Raw genomic sequence first — 15,761 nt, 5'->3', positions numbered from 1 at the left:
AAACGATCACAGAAAACTACATTACCCACAATGCATCTGTAAAACAAACTGTGCCTTTTAATGTGTGGAAAGACTAATTGCTCCAAAACATGCAGGATCTATATTTTTGTCAACTGAATGTACATTCTTCACCACCTGCTACTACAAATGAAGCACTTTTACTCTTTAAATATGAAAATAAACTGCTTATTCAAGTCTTCAAAACTATGTATTTGATTTTTTCCAAAAAGTTTCCAAGCCTCAGATGAATAAATATCAGTAGCCAATGTTGCTTTCCTTCCAGATGTTTCATGCACAAATGTTAAAGCAGCTTTAAAAAAAAAAAAAGCAAGCAAAAAGTGCTTATTGTGGTTTATTACTGTGGTTTAGATGTCTCAAATCTAAAACATCCAGTTAAAACATGAGATCAGTCGATGGGCTACACTTATAATTCTGTAGTATTGACCTTATTCTTTAATGCGGAAGTGCGCGCGTTTTTGCGATTGTTTTAAAACTTCTGATTCAGTTGCCTATGGGAGAAATAACTAGGAATAATAAACGGCAGAAAACGGTCAAACTACTTACTCTACAAACAAGTGTTTGCATGACTATATAGACAAAGTAGAATAATATACTAAAAAAATATCCGTTTGCAACACCAAGCAGCAAAACGAGCTGTTTTTAACGTTTAAAAATAAATTAAAGTGAATGAGACCGGAAGTTTCGAGCCAAAATGATTCAAATGGCTGCGCCCGCTCGTACGCGGAGAATAAGGTGAATAAAAATCATTTTATTAAAAATTAAAAAGCAGAGTAAAGGGAGACACGTAAAAGGCATTACGACAGGAGTAAAGCCATGTGAAAGCAGAACGAGTGATGGTGTATTACTGAGTCTGCGCTCATGCCGTCTGGATCTCTCGGAGGACGATGGTTTTGGGGTTGATGGCCACGTTCTTGGTGGTGTTGTGTGTTTTGTAGATGCCAATGAGCCGGTCGGCCATCTCAAACATGTTGTTCCTCAGAGAGATGATGATGAACTGAGCATTCTTGGTTTGTTCCTGCAGAAACCAGAGAAAGTTAAATCCTACATTTTTGTGTTTCCTGTTAGGGCTGCACGATATTGAAAAATCTAGCATCGCGATATTTGGTTAATCTGCAATATAAACACAATTTCACCAGATGAATAGAATATCTCTGTTTGTAAAGAATGGGCTATATGCACAGCTAGTGTTTTTCAGCCAATGATGAACTTCCAATGAAAGCTTCATGTGGCTGTTTTCAGCTTCATAATGCTCCTTTTACAGCATCGATGCTGTAATGCGATTCATATATAATCAGTTAAATAGACTTCAGAGTTCATTACTTGTTTAAGCATATAAAGACAAAAGACTGTTTAAAAATTCCATTAAAAAACTCCATTAAAAATATTGGGGGACAATTAATTTCCATATTTTAAAGACATGATGCAGAAAAATATCATTTAATGCTGGGCTTCTTGTTTGGTCTAAGACCCACTTTATATCGTATCTCAGCCAGGCAGTGAAGATCGCTGTTTTTTTAAAGAAATCAGATCTTAGGGTGCTTTCACACCTGTCGTTCTGTTCATTTGGTCCTGACCAAGGGCAACAAATGATACATTGTAGTGTTTCTCCTCCGCTTTGGGCCCTTTTCACACCACACTGATTGCTTTAGTCATGCAATCAAATCAAATGCAGTCATGTGACATAATCCACATCACTCATTGGCCAGATGTGGTTGAACGTATTTTCTAAACTGCTTTTCGATTGGTCAGAATTAACATATGGGAAAATGCCAATGAAACTCTAGCAAGTAAACAAACCGGCAGACATTAAATGTCGCTGCGCTGGCTGATTGTATCCCTGGTCATAGTATATACTATATAGTTTGTAAACATCACTTTAGACAAACTATACATTTCGAGAATGAAAAAATGAAATATAAATGAAAAAACAATGTTTTAATGCATTGCAAACAGCAAAGGCGTTAACAGGAGGCGTGAATTAATTTAGCAAAACTGCGACATGGTCATCTTCCGGAAATATTACCAACTATCCATCAGGTAATGTTTTTCCCTCTCTCTCTCCATTTAAAACAGTTGGTAAAGCGCTTTCAAGAAGTATTTTTCCTCAAACTCAGCGCATTGGACTACGGCAGCTGGATTAGCCAAAAAGGCGCAGTACTTTTTGCGATTGGGTCTGTTTTAGTTCGAATCATGTTCTCACCACAAACGGACCGCTCCAGGGTTCACTTGAAAGCCACCTCTTCAAGTAGGTCTCGGTACGCTTTTTTGGTCCGCACTCGAGTACGATTGCTGTATTCACACCTGCTCAAACGAACCGCACCAAGAGGGAAAACCAACTCTAGTGCGATTCAACTGAACTAAATAATGCAGGTGTGAAAGCACCCCTAAACACAGCGATTTTGTATGGGATGACAATTAACCAAAAGCCCTGAGGCTGGCTGACTGAACTTAAGTCTGTGTCCATATACCCTGTTGATAATTTTAGATGGATTGGAGTGATTCTGTAGAGGAAGTGCATCTGCATAGAATCTAATAAACAATCTACAAGCATAGATAGATAAAGAAAAACAAACAATTGAAATAAACTTTGTCTAACAGTATTTAGGTGCTAAACCTTTGTAGTATTACCATATTTATGAAGTTATTATGAAGCATGCTGGATTGTGTTTATCAGTATTGTTTGTAAGTGATTTGTCTTTGTATGTGTTTGTTGTGTCATGATGCTACTGCCCTAATTTAATTGCCCCTGGTGGGATTAATACAGTTGTTATATTAAACTAAAAACAGCACCAACAATACAACCCAGAGCGTATTGTTGAATTTGTTTTACATTTCCAAAGCATTTTGTCAACAGGAATCATCCCATCTGCTGAAACAGAGAAAGATGTGGCCAAATTAAGACTCAAAATCAGCCCAGAGTGGATGAAAACGACCCAACAGCACACCAGGGTTAAACGTTGTTTTAACATTAGCGTTTAAGAAATGTTGATGTAATGATTTCCATACTGGTTTTGAACCATCTGCATATTTTATAATGACCAGCCTATAGTTGTTTTGGCATTTATATATCGGTCGTATTTTTCTCTTCACGTACAGCACTTTGGCTTTAAAACTGCTTTAAAAACGCCCTGAAGTGGATAAGTGGACGTACGTATATGTAGCAGGCCACAATGGAGACGTTCTTGAAGTCGAGCGCAGCGTCGATCTCGTCCATGAAGTAGAGCGGTGTGGGCTTGAAGTGATGCAGAGCAAACACCAGCGCCAGAGAGCTGAGCGTCTTCTCTCCTCCAGACAGATTATAGATCTTCTTCCAACTCTTCTTCGGGGGACGCACACTGAAAAACACACACACAGAGAGAAAAATTAACAACAGAGCTATTAAAATACCACCACATTAAATGATAGATAAACTAAGAACGCAGATTTTATTGTATAGACTGAAATAAAGCACTGAATGCATCTAATATCTCGAACAAAACAAGACATTTGTTAGTTGACCACTTTCATGTATTGAACCATACCGAGAATTCAGACATGCTTGAAAGTAGAGCTGGGCGATATCGACAATTATCACGATAAGTGTCAAATCTATCAATTTTAAAGGATTTTAAGCATGCTAATCTCTTTGTGCAGCTGATTTAACACATTTTGTGAAATGTTTTAGCGGTCTGACCATATAAATTATAATATTAATGGTCAGTATGGCGTATTTAGGGTGAAATATCCTTTAGTATATTTTATTTAGGGATGTTAACGACTATTAACGATCTAATGATTGTCAAAAACCCTTTAATTGATAGACCTAATCGATGACTGATTAAGCATGGACATTTAAAGGTTAAGTTATGCTTTGCGCTGAGAGACGCGTCTATGCAATACATAATCAAGTGTGTGTAGTTTACTTTACCTATGGGGTCACTCTCTTGACATTCCATATTGCGATCTCGGTTATATCCGTGGATGTTTTAGCCAATTTTATATCTATGCAGACTCTCATTTTAAAAATGCAGGGAGTGTCTCCGTTCACACAACAAGTTTTGAGTTCTCTCATCCTTCTGGCAGAGTTCGTTCTTCCGAGGTAATCTAAGAATATTATTAGTCCTGCGAATAGCTTGTAAAGACTGTCCTGCTCATACCGCTCGATTAAACGAATTAAACTGAAACCGTGAAAGCACTTTATTGGATTGTTTTGGCGCTAGTTTCAAGTGCCGAGCTTGTACACAGAAACTAATAACCACGCACACTGAATTAACTTTGACTGAGGCACCGGATGCGCCGCTTGAAGCCGCGACACGGCACACCAGACACTCTCTGTGGCGCGGCAGAGACATGAAGTGTCCCGAATCGTTACGCCACGCATTTTTGAATTCTAAACATAGGTTTCTGCAGCGGTCCGCGGCGCCCAGCCGTCCACTTGAGCGTACCCTGATAGAAACTTGTTTAGAACTCTAAAACGCATGCTAGTTAAGATCACAGGGAGCTTCTGGGATCGTGAGAAATGCAAACGGCTGAAGTATAAGGTAGACTCAATGAGAAGTACACATGTTTGCAAACCTACCTAAAGATACAACCAATAATTCTGATTAGCGCGATAATGTGGAGAATATTGATCTTGTGTTGAGCCCAATGAGCCTTGCATCTAAAAATAGAGCTAGCGTGTTCCTTTAGTGATATCGCTTCGACTCACGCTGAAAATGGCGGACGTGAATCAACAAACTGAGGATATGATGACGCGCCTGTCAATCAATATTGGTGGGCGGGGGGACTGCTCTCCTACGTAAAGTTGCGGTCGATTTTAAAACAGCTCCAATTTGTCCACCGTTTTTTATGTTGTTAAATTGAAAAAAAAAGCACTGGGTGTGCTTATATCACCCCAATATGACGGTCTATACACCATACATGCACATATGGCTGTCCAAACAGCTTGAAAAGTAGATTTTTTACCATAGGTGCCCTTTAAATATATAAAGACTGGTTATTTTACTATCGATGAGGAATAATAGTGTTGTTACTATCTGTATTAGTATTGTTAGTATCTGTAATATATAATGGTATTACAGATTTCAAAGAAAATATCTTAATGTTAAAAAAGAAACATAAGCTTGACAACAAAAGATCCGATCAATGTCGTAACGAATGCCCTTAATGCAGCCTGTTCAGCATCAAGTGTTCATTGAGATTGTGTGGTGTTGCCTGTTTTTGATGGCAGAGGTCGTCTGCGCAGTTTGCAGTGCATGTTGCTCTGTTTTGTGTCGGATTGCTAAAAACTAAGTAGCTCCAGACTACTGAAGTTTGGGGATGTGACTGTGACCTTTTTTTTTACTTTATTTTTTTTTCTTTCTCCTCCAAGTGCAACTAACTGTATGGCTGTAAACTTGTATTACGTGCCGCATCCAGAGGTGCAGGCTGCAAAATGCCTGCACAGCATTACGCATTCATAAACATTTATTGAACACTTATCGAACTGTCATTTTCGTTTCATCGAAAAAGTATATATTGTGATAATTATCCTTATCGAATTAAATCACCCAGCCCTACTTGAAAGTGTGTGGTTGTCAAAACACATTTTTTGATTTGTCATGCATCTACTTGTAAATGTTATTGTAAAAGCCTTTCATTCCATCTTTGTGCATTTACTGTCTTTTCAAGATATACATAGCACAAACATGTGAATGTGTGTGTTAGGGGTGGGCGATATGACCTAAAATTAATATCACGGTATTTTTCATCTTTTGAACGGTGACGGTATAATATCATGGTATTACTTTCAATAGCAAAATAAAAAACATCTCAAGGAAGAACGGACAAAAGAAAGTCTCACTTCTATCACTCTTTAAAAGTTTTGGTTTGGGTCATTGTAAATGCTCAGTCTCGTTATGAGCTGATCTTCATTTCTCTGTGTTGGTGGAATAAAGCAGGCGAGTCAGCCGCACCAATTTATGAGCAGACAGAGCAGGATTCTCGTGATGACCACCGGCGCAATTCCGCTCTTTGTTATGAGCCGTAGTTTCAGTGTAAACTTAGTAAAGGTGAGTTTCTTTGGCGATGATGTGTACAGTGTTAGATTTTATATTTAGCGGACATTTGCGCTGAACACGCGGTGAATGCAACGCATCGAGATTCGGGCACCTTCTCCGAAAACACTCGATTGATCTCAGCTGGCGGATCAACATTTACCTCATGTCGTGGTCGCTGTCATCTGCGCCATTATTATTATTATAACTTTAGGTGAGGTTTGCAAACCTGTGCACTTTTCACTCTTCAGCCGTTTGCATTTCCTGCAGTAACAAAAGCTCCCTGTCATCTGACAGCGGGAAGCGTTGAGTGACTGACAGCTAATATACCAATACCATTACCAATACAGCAGCAGGGTAGAGCGATTCAGCAAGTTTTTAGAGAAAATCAAATCAGATTGCACTACGACCATTATATTCAGACACACAAATGCTCCCAAATATATTATGAGGGCGCATAGATTAAATTTCGGGCGCTCATGCGACCAAAATGGTTGCAATTTCGAGCCCTGTAGTATAAGGACATGTATTCAGACCACAACTGAACGTTTGAAGAAAATTGAATGCCTTATTATTTAGAATTAGCTATTATTGATGTAAATGCAGCCGTTCAAGGCGCATAATTGATTTATTACGGTATTGACGGTATTAGAAAATCCATGTCGTGGCGCAATGTCACACCGGTGATGACTATGACACCGGTGTACCGCCCACCGCTAGTGTGTGTAAAACATATAACTTTGTCTAGATTGAGAATGCAATAATTTTGCTGTGGCCTGCCCTGATGTAGAAGGAAGCTAAGGCCTCATTTACACTAATGCGTTTTAGTTCTGAATATTTTGTTCCCACATGATATTCATATTGTGCATGTTCATTATCACAATATATTGAGCTGAATATCTCCATATGACTAGTATGATGCATGTTTTAATATCTCTTTCAATGTGAACGTATATGTAGTTAAATGCAAACACACACCTGAACATGATGCCCTCAGAGAAGGGATCCAGACTGTCCACCAGCTCCAGCTCTGCGTCGCCCCCTAGCGTGAGCATCTGATAGTTCTCCTTTAGTTTGTTGGTGATGATGTTGAATCCTGCCATGAACTCGTGCAGTCTCTGTTTGCGCAGGTCCTCGCAGCCCCTCTTGAAGCTGTCTCTCTGCATGGTGATGTCATCAAGCTCCGCCACTCTCTGCAGATACAACTCTTCCTATACACGCAGACAAATGCACACAGTAATGCAAGCTTTTAATGAGGAACCATTAAACAAACACTCACAAAAAGACTCACTTTTTTTTTTATAGGCTAATTTTACAAGTTCCCTAGAGGTAAACTGTTTGAGTTTTACCATTTTTGAGTCCATTCAGCCAAACTTTGAGTAAGCTAGAGCACTTTTAGCTTAGCTTAGCATAAATCATTGAATTGGATTAGACCATTAGCATCTTGCAGTTTCGTTTTCTATGCAAAGCTTGACTCTAGTGAAGTTATGTCTTACAACCAACGGATGAAAAGTTGACTATTTTCAGGCAAGACAAAATATTGCTCCTGCTGTAGTCATGGAATGGTAGCAATGTTCCTTGATTATTACGCCAAATTGATAGTACATTTCATAGCTACAGTATATTAGCATAGAAATTAGCAACTTTTCATTTTGCATCAGTCATAGTGTACAATGCAACTACAGAAGATATTTCTTAGCACTCTTCCATCTTTTTGGTCTGCTTGGGTCACTGAGGTTTCCTCTGGGTTAGGCTGCAGGTAGGTTATCATCATATAAGGCAGAAAAGGTTATTCTTTGTGCAACATTTGCTTTGCACAATGTTTGTTTTTACTATATTTGTAATATACACTTGAATCATTACTCCCTGAAAATCAGCCATTTAGCCTCAACATAGTGATGAGGTGGGGTCACCATCACTTATGAGCTTGTAAGTGGAAGCAGTAATGAGTTTAATAGTTGAAACACCAAAAGATTAAGGACAGAGAATAAAGTTGTACCTGCACATTTATACTATGGACAGATTTCATATTATCAGTGTCCTTTAGTGACTGATGGAGCTTTAAAACAGGCTGCAATTAATGCTCACAATAGCATTTGGAAACCCTGAAAAAAAAGTGATATTAAAAAAATGTATCAAGTATGTGTGTGTGTGAATAGATGTATATATGAACGACCTCCTACATCTTAAAATATGGATATATTTTCCTACAAAAGACAAAGCTGCACTTCTAATATTATATATAAGCTCCAGAAAAATGTGAGGGGTGCAGATAGAGTAAGAAAGAAAAACACGAGATCTATGTGAGATTCGAACTCACTCCTCTGTGCACTCCGGTATTCTTTAATTGAGTGAGATTCTTGACTCGAGTTTAAATAGGAATAATACATTTTCAAAAAAAATTTTGAGTGAGATGCTAATGGTCTAATCGGATTCAATGACTTATGCTAAGCTAAAAGTGCTCCTGCCAGACCCAGTGATCAGCTAAATGGATTTAAAAATGCTAAAAGTTATAGGAGAGTGCTAAAATGAGCTTATTTCGCCGAAAAAAATGGAAGAGTACCTTTAAGGTGCAATTTTAAAATATTAAGTTTTTATATATTTCCGTATGTAGGACGTTTATCACTTCATAAGGCATCACTAAAGGCCCAAATGCACATTGAGGATTTGAGGAACAACAAGAGTGAGTTCAGAGGATGACCTTAAAGTACATCTAGGAGTATAGATCTAAAGAACGTCTAACAAGCGTAGGGATGCACATTTCAGTTAATTTTGCCAACCGACAACTGCTGCTCGTTAACCGAATATTAACCATTAACTGCTCAGATTAATTAAATTATGATTTAATAACCACATTTTTTTGACATGTCTGTTTTGTGTCTGACATTAAATATTGCATTTTAAAATACGGATTTATTTTAACATGTGAACAGAACATATTAACAACAGAACATATTAACAACAGAACATCATAGCGCACCTGCAGTGTTTCCAACAGCATATAAAAACAGAATAAACTAAATAAAACCAATTAAATAAATAGTGCTGCCCTAGATATTTTTCACTTTAATTAAAATTTAGATTACAAAATGAAAACACTGACTGAAACCTTTTAAACCGGCATAGGCTGTTTGTCCAATCATGTTTTTTTTTCCTTCAGTCAAATAAAAATAGCAGGCTACCTCAAATCGATCGCAGCATTTAATTAATGCTCTGCTGTTATTATTATATCATAAACCTCTGTCAAGATTTTAAATAAGTCATTAGTTTAAAGATTATGTCTTGAGCATCTGATTTAGCCTAAGAGCTTCTGTGCTTTTATTTTCTCCGGCTCACTCGCGGTTCATGTGTGCATGCTGCGTGTGATGAAAGACAACGACAAGGCTCATATGTTGGCTTTTTGTAAAATATAGGCTACTATAGTATAAAACAAGTATGTTGTTTACATACAATATTACATTAATGCAGAGTTATCATTATGCAAAAATTAATAAAATCTCTGGGTTTGTTTGATTCAAAGATTAAGCTCTGTAGGATATTTGATAAGAATTATTAATTAACTGTAATTTCCAAATGGAAAAAGGGTTTGTTGGTTGTACACCAAATCATCAATAGCCTTTTTGTTGAGTTTATGACGCAGATCCAGGACAGAGGCAATCAGCATCAGCGCTGGTTTGGCATCAACTCATCTGTGTCAAACTGTGACCAGCAATATCCTTCTATCATTTTGCTTCTTTGGCAATATACGTCTGTAGGCATGTGTGGTTGCACGTGTTACTGTCTCGCGAATTAACAAATGTGTAGCAAATTTAGGGGCCGATGACACCGAACACGCTTTTGTGTTACGCTTTAAGGTGCACCAAACTGTCTTTTTTTTTTTTTTACAAGAACAGCGCGGTGCTCTTATTTATATCACTTGGCAATGACTGAATCAGCTGTGTATTGTGCGCAAACGCTGCTATTGATGTTATAATTGTAATATTGAATAATATTGTGATATTCAAGATTTGTGAAGTGACAACTCTGGATAACTTGAAACAGCGACTAGTCTCTCCTCCTCCTTTAAAAGTTCTCCATAATCATCTTGACAACACAAACACTGCTGTCACCTCAACGGAAACCCTGCCTCTGCCTTCATTTGATTGGAGAAAGAAACCGACGCGACTGACGTAACGCAGTTGATAAAAAGGAAACTCTGAGTGGAAAAAGGCGCGAGCGCACAGCGGGATATGCCAAAAACGAGGCGTGCAGGGTGCATAAGCAGCATGGAAAACACTCACAGCTGTTAGTAAACCATTCAAAAGATGCCCGTCAACACAAAAAGCACGTTCAGTGTAATCAGCCCCTTATGCAGCCAAAAATATCTACAATAATATTAATTAATCATTTAACTGATACCATTAATCTGTTAAAAACGCACCCTTTCGGTTAACAGTTAATCCGTTATTATGAGCATCCCTAGACAAGCGTGAATAAAACAAGATTATTGAGTGCCTTATATGAAAGTAGCATTTTAAATTTACTACAGTATTTAAAAGGTTAATTATAAATAAAAGGGAACCTAAAACTAAGCCCCGAGGAATCCCAGAGGGGACATTCAAAAACTTTGTTGTAAACCGCTTCAACTACACAAACTGAGTTCAGCCTATTAGATCAAACTGAAACCAAGTTACAGCAGTATCCATAATTCAGTAAAAATTACACATTTCACACCTGCAGCTGGAGGTCTGCATACTGACCAGATTTCTTGCGGCGCGGGAATACATTTACGAATAAAACACTGTAGCGTTTGGTAACTCTGGTGTAATTTAAACAGGAGCGGGCGGTCTAACAATATAGTGCTCTCAAGAGATAGAGAGCACGCGCATCCGCCATAGTGCTGTGCGTGTGAGAGAGAGAAAGATTGAGAGAGAGCGCATCCGCCGTGGTGCTGTGTGTCATTTGTTATAGGCTCTCTGCACTCTAGCTGGGTGTTTTTTGGGAGGCACGTTTAATCGCTATACGTTTGACATTGTTCCTTGGCCCAATATGTGCCTGACGTGTGTAAAAATAATGCTTATTTGAGATATGAAACGCAATCGGTAGTTGGCAAATATATTGAGTGCATATGCTTGTAAATCTGACTTTGAAAGAGTCACACGGCAGTCATGTCTCATGACAAAGGGGCAAACAAAACTAATATTTAGCCTACAATCCTTGCACAACCTACACTTTTTATCTGTTATCTCTCTCGTTTCCAATTGACTCCAATCTGTCCAGCAATATACTGTGCGTTTACCTTCTTATTTGAGTGTTTACCTTTTTCTTAAACTCTGCGATAGCCCCCAGGTTGGGTTTCATGTTAGCGCAGCGGTCCTCCAGCAGAGCGATCTCATTCTTGATGATGTCTGGATTGCCGATGTCCTCCAGCTGATCTGGATTCAGGGCAGGCAGCTCTTCTGCAGGCACTCCATCAATGGGGTGAAGACACAACTTGCTGGCCTAAAACAGACAAGACTCTGACGTGAGGGAGGCTAGTAGATGCTTTTATTGGTTTGTTTACTCACAAAAATTCTCCTTTTGTGAGTTCAGTACCTCTTTCTGCCAGTGTTTGATCTTGTTGTGGCACTCAGTGATGGCCGTGTCGATGTGCTCAACCTTCAGCCGGACGCTCAGAGACTCTTTCTGCAGCGCATGCTCCTGCTCCTGCAGAACCTTGATCTCCTGCACCACTGCACGATGCTGATCCTGCACCTCCGGCAGAGCCTCCTGCACACACAGACAGGCAAGAATCAGTACCATCCTTTAACAAGAGTAAGTTTACTATCCTTTGGTGATGTTGGTGCTGTTTTTGCTCTTTTGACTTCCATCATAAATCGCATTTATTGATTGCAAAGTCATGACCGCATATAATCATGCATTCTTGATTGTTCCGCCGTGGTGCTGTGTGTGAGAGATTGAGAGAGTGCGCGCATTCGCCGTGGTGCTGTGTGTGTGTGACAGAGAGAGACTGAGAGAGTGCGCATCCGCCGTGGTGCTGTGTGTGACAGAGAGAGATTGAGAGAGAGCGCATCCGCCGTGGTGCTGTGTGTGAGAGATTGAGAGAGAGCGCATCCGCCGTGGTGCTGTGTGTGAGAGAGAGAGAGATTGAGAGAGAGCACGCATTCGCCGTGGTGCTGTGTGTGTGTGAGAGAGAGAGATTGAGAGAGAGCGCATCCGCCGTGGTGCTGTGTGTGTGTGAGAGAGTTCGAGAGAGAGCGCATCCGCCGTGGTGCTGTGTGTCATTTGTTAAAGGCTGTCTGGACTCTAGCATCTAGCTTGGTGTTTTTTGGGAGGCATATTTAATCGCTATACATTTGACATTGTTCCTTGGCCCAATATGTGCCTGCCATGTGTGTAGAAATAATGCTTATATGAGACATGAAACGCAATCGGTAGTTGGCAAATATATTGAGTGGATATGCTTGTAAGTCTGCCTTTGAAAGAGTCACACGGCACTCATGTCTCATCACAAAGGGGCAAACAAAACTGATATTTAGCCTACAATCCTTGCACAACCTACACTTTTTATCTGTTATCTCTTTCTTTTGGTAGCGTCCAATTTTAACGTGAGATTTTGGAGACCAGATTTAAATTTAGCAGGAATAGTCGGGTAGTAAACGAGGCGGGTCGGGCAGCGGATGAACAAAGACTGAATATACAGCGGGAGCGGTTGGGTGCAGAATAAAACCTGGCGAGAGCAGGATTTAAAATCCAGCAGCAACCAAGAATGCATGATTATATGCTGTCATGGCTTTGCAATCAATAAACGTGATTATAATGGAAGTCAATGTGGAAAAAAACCGCCACTAACATAACCAAAGGGGAGTCAATCGGTCCAGTGTAGTGTTGAATTATTAAAAAATTTTTCAAAGCATTTTCCCAAAATATATGTCAAAATCAGATTTGTTACCAAAAAGCATGCCATTTGCTGAAACACAGAGAAAATTGTGGCCAAATTAAGACTCAAAATCAGCCCAGAGAGGATAAAAACGACCCAACAGCACACAAGAGTTAAGGTTCATGGAGACCCTGTTGTGTTACAGGTTGGGCGTGATGGATGCCGACAGTAAGTACCTCCGCCTGCTGGTAGGACTGCATGATTTCTCCAGCCTGCTCCTCCAGTTTCTTCAGCTGCTCCGTCAGCTCCTCCATCAGCTTCTCATTCTCACTGATCTCCTGCTCCAGCCGACTCACACCATCCTCAGATTTCTTTAGATTACTGCACACAGCGAACAAAACTCACTTTGTATAATAGTATATATACTAGTATAATTGCTATAGTATAAAATAACGAAATAAATGTATGATAAACTTGATAAAACAATGTAACTTGGAAAAAAATGCACTACAGCCGATTAAAGATCTACAATATAAATAAAACAATCATTGTGATTAAATAAATAAAAGCAAAAACCAAAGAAAACAAGCAAACAAACAAAAGAAATGCACTAAACCTTATTGTGCTCTTGGGCATTGATTGAATTAATAAAACTGTTAACACCACATTATTTTTCATTCAGTGTTGGGGAGTCTTATTTCTTCTGCATAGATTGCACGTGGATTTTGTTACTGACCGTCCTGCAGTTTTGATGGCCACCTGGGCTTTGGTGACGGCTGAGGAGCACTGGTCCAGCTGTGTGTTGATCTGGTCCAGTTTGTCCTGCTGCGCCTTCAGCTTGTGACTGTTGATGTCCACGATGAGCGTGTGCAGCCGCTTCACCTCCGCCTCCACCTTTCCTGCTTTAGTGGACGCTGCATCAAAATCTGGACAAAAACATCACACAACATTAGACAGGCAGTAGTGTGGGAAACAACAGGATTTTGTGCTATTTAGGCTACTTCTACATAAATCCCGAAAAATCTGCGTTTCGGTCTAAAACTTTTTTTTAAAAAGACCTTATTTTCAATTCTTCCTGTCATCCACATTAAAATGAGTGAAAGCACTTTCATTCATGTCATAAGATGTGAGACACTTTTACTTGCATCATATCAGCCTGCTGTTCATTTATTTGTCATCTCTTTACAATGGTATGGCAAAATGCAAACTGACTGCCAGCAGAAGGTGCTCAAGGAGTGTTAGTAATAGCGGTTTCCTCGATAATGGCTGTAATCGAGCAGCTGATCTTATCGATGCATTTATTGGGTAAAATTGCTAATTTTTACGGTCATTCAATGTGTTTTTGGTCATTATAAATACACTGTCACTTTAATTGAGCATGAGCAGTGCAGCAAAAATAGACCGAAACTATTGCGGCACTGCTGCTTCAGCGCTGCTGACACCGCTTCTGTGTGCAGTATGAAAGCTTTAATCGGTTAACATAGATGCTGAAAAAACACACAATGGGGTGTGAAACAGGCGTAAAAATGTGCAGTGCATATGTTTATTCAACAAAGTTAAAGACTTCCAATCTATCATTGACCGTTTTGATATTATGGCAGGCCACCACAAATAATTGTATGAGAAAACACTGAAGCAGCCCTCCTAACATTTAGAAATAGCAGCACAACAGAGACTTACATACAAGTAGGGATGTAATAACCCAACAAACACACAATTCCATACAATTTATAGTTTTAATTTCACCCAGATTTTTGTATGTTTTTTAAAATAATTTCATCAGGCATTTTATTAAGCTTTTACTGCGGTTTTGTAGGAACTCTACTGCATGTAACAAAACTAAACCCCAAATCAAATAAGCTACACAAATTAAAGAAATCTCTTCAAACAAAGTCAGCATTTGCCTCTGTAGTTGCCTCAGTTTTAAATTGAATTGAGTTCCTCTCAGAGATTTATTCATATAAACTCCTACTATAATTATATTGTAATTGGTTTGGCATAGTTACTTCCCTACATATAAACAATATTTCTTATTCTCTGCTGATTTTTGAAAAACTGTTTTTGTACATCAACATTCTTCAAATGTTCTGTTTCACCACAGACAGCGAGTTATATTTGTTTGGAATGATATTACTGAACAAGTGGCTGTTTTCATTGATGGCTGAACACTTGCCGCACCTTTCCTGTAGGCCTCCAGGCTCTTCTCCATCTGCTTCTGCTTGGCTTTATCAGGAGCGGCCGCGATCACGTTTGCCTCCAGCTCCTTGATCTGTGGCTTGAGGTGAAGCTCCTGCTCTGTGAGGCTCTGTAACACAGCATCAGTTAGCAGATGTTCATCCTGCTGATGTGTAAAGCCCTGCTCACACTGGATTTCAGCCATGATTTGCTCATCCAATTAGGAAAATCCTAGAAGATCTTTGTAATTCCAGGCTAAAATCTGTGCTCTTTGATTGAAGAGCTGCATAATTTGGAAAAAAAAAAGAAAAATCTGATAAAAATTGTGATTTAATACCATTTCATAAGAGCTACAGGTTTGATGTGGTGTTTTTTATTTATTTATTTATTTTTTTATAATGTATTTAATTAAAGCAATACAGATACAACAACAAACAAGTGAACAGAACGTGGGGGGGAAAAAAAAAACATAATTAATAAAAAAAAATAGAATAAATAAAAATAAAATAAAAAAATGAATAAAACAAAATAAAAATAAAAAAGGGGGGCATTAATAAAATTTGCGATATTGCATATTCATGCGCCACAAACCTTCATAAGATCTGACCTTGTTAAATCAACCCTCTGTGGATTATGGAGGTTATGTTTAAACCCATATGTAACAAAAATGGATCCCACCTCTCATGAAATAA

General features: G+C 38.9%; 1 protein-coding gene across 1 annotated transcript in view; it reads right to left on the bottom strand.

Annotated features, from left to right (window-relative positions):
- Window positions 1-749: 749 nt before the first annotated feature.
- smc4 (structural maintenance of chromosomes 4) overlaps window positions 750-15,761 on the bottom strand; it is a 44,348-nt gene continuing 29,336 nt past the window's right edge. The window contains exons 17-24 of the mRNA XM_056473060.1: window positions 15,073-15,199; window positions 13,631-13,820; window positions 13,131-13,275; window positions 11,610-11,783; window positions 11,334-11,516; window positions 7,014-7,246; window positions 3,173-3,356; window positions 750-1,036 (exon numbers count right to left, since the gene is read on the bottom strand). Of these exons, the coding sequence (XP_056329035.1) occupies window positions 878-1,036; window positions 3,173-3,356; window positions 7,014-7,246; window positions 11,334-11,516; window positions 11,610-11,783; window positions 13,131-13,275; window positions 13,631-13,820; window positions 15,073-15,199 (1,395 nt within the window). The 3' untranslated portion in view covers window positions 750-877. The remainder of the gene's footprint in view (window positions 1,037-3,172; window positions 3,357-7,013; window positions 7,247-11,333; window positions 11,517-11,609; window positions 11,784-13,130; window positions 13,276-13,630; window positions 13,821-15,072; window positions 15,200-15,761) is intronic.

This window comes from Danio aesculapii, chromosome 15, assembly GCF_903798145.1.
Source record: "Danio aesculapii chromosome 15, fDanAes4.1, whole genome shotgun sequence".
Classification (NCBI taxonomy): Eukaryota; Metazoa; Chordata; class Actinopteri; order Cypriniformes; family Danionidae; genus Danio; species Danio aesculapii.
Note: the sequence above shows the minus strand (reverse complement) of the source record. Positions and strands in the feature narration are given on the sequence as shown.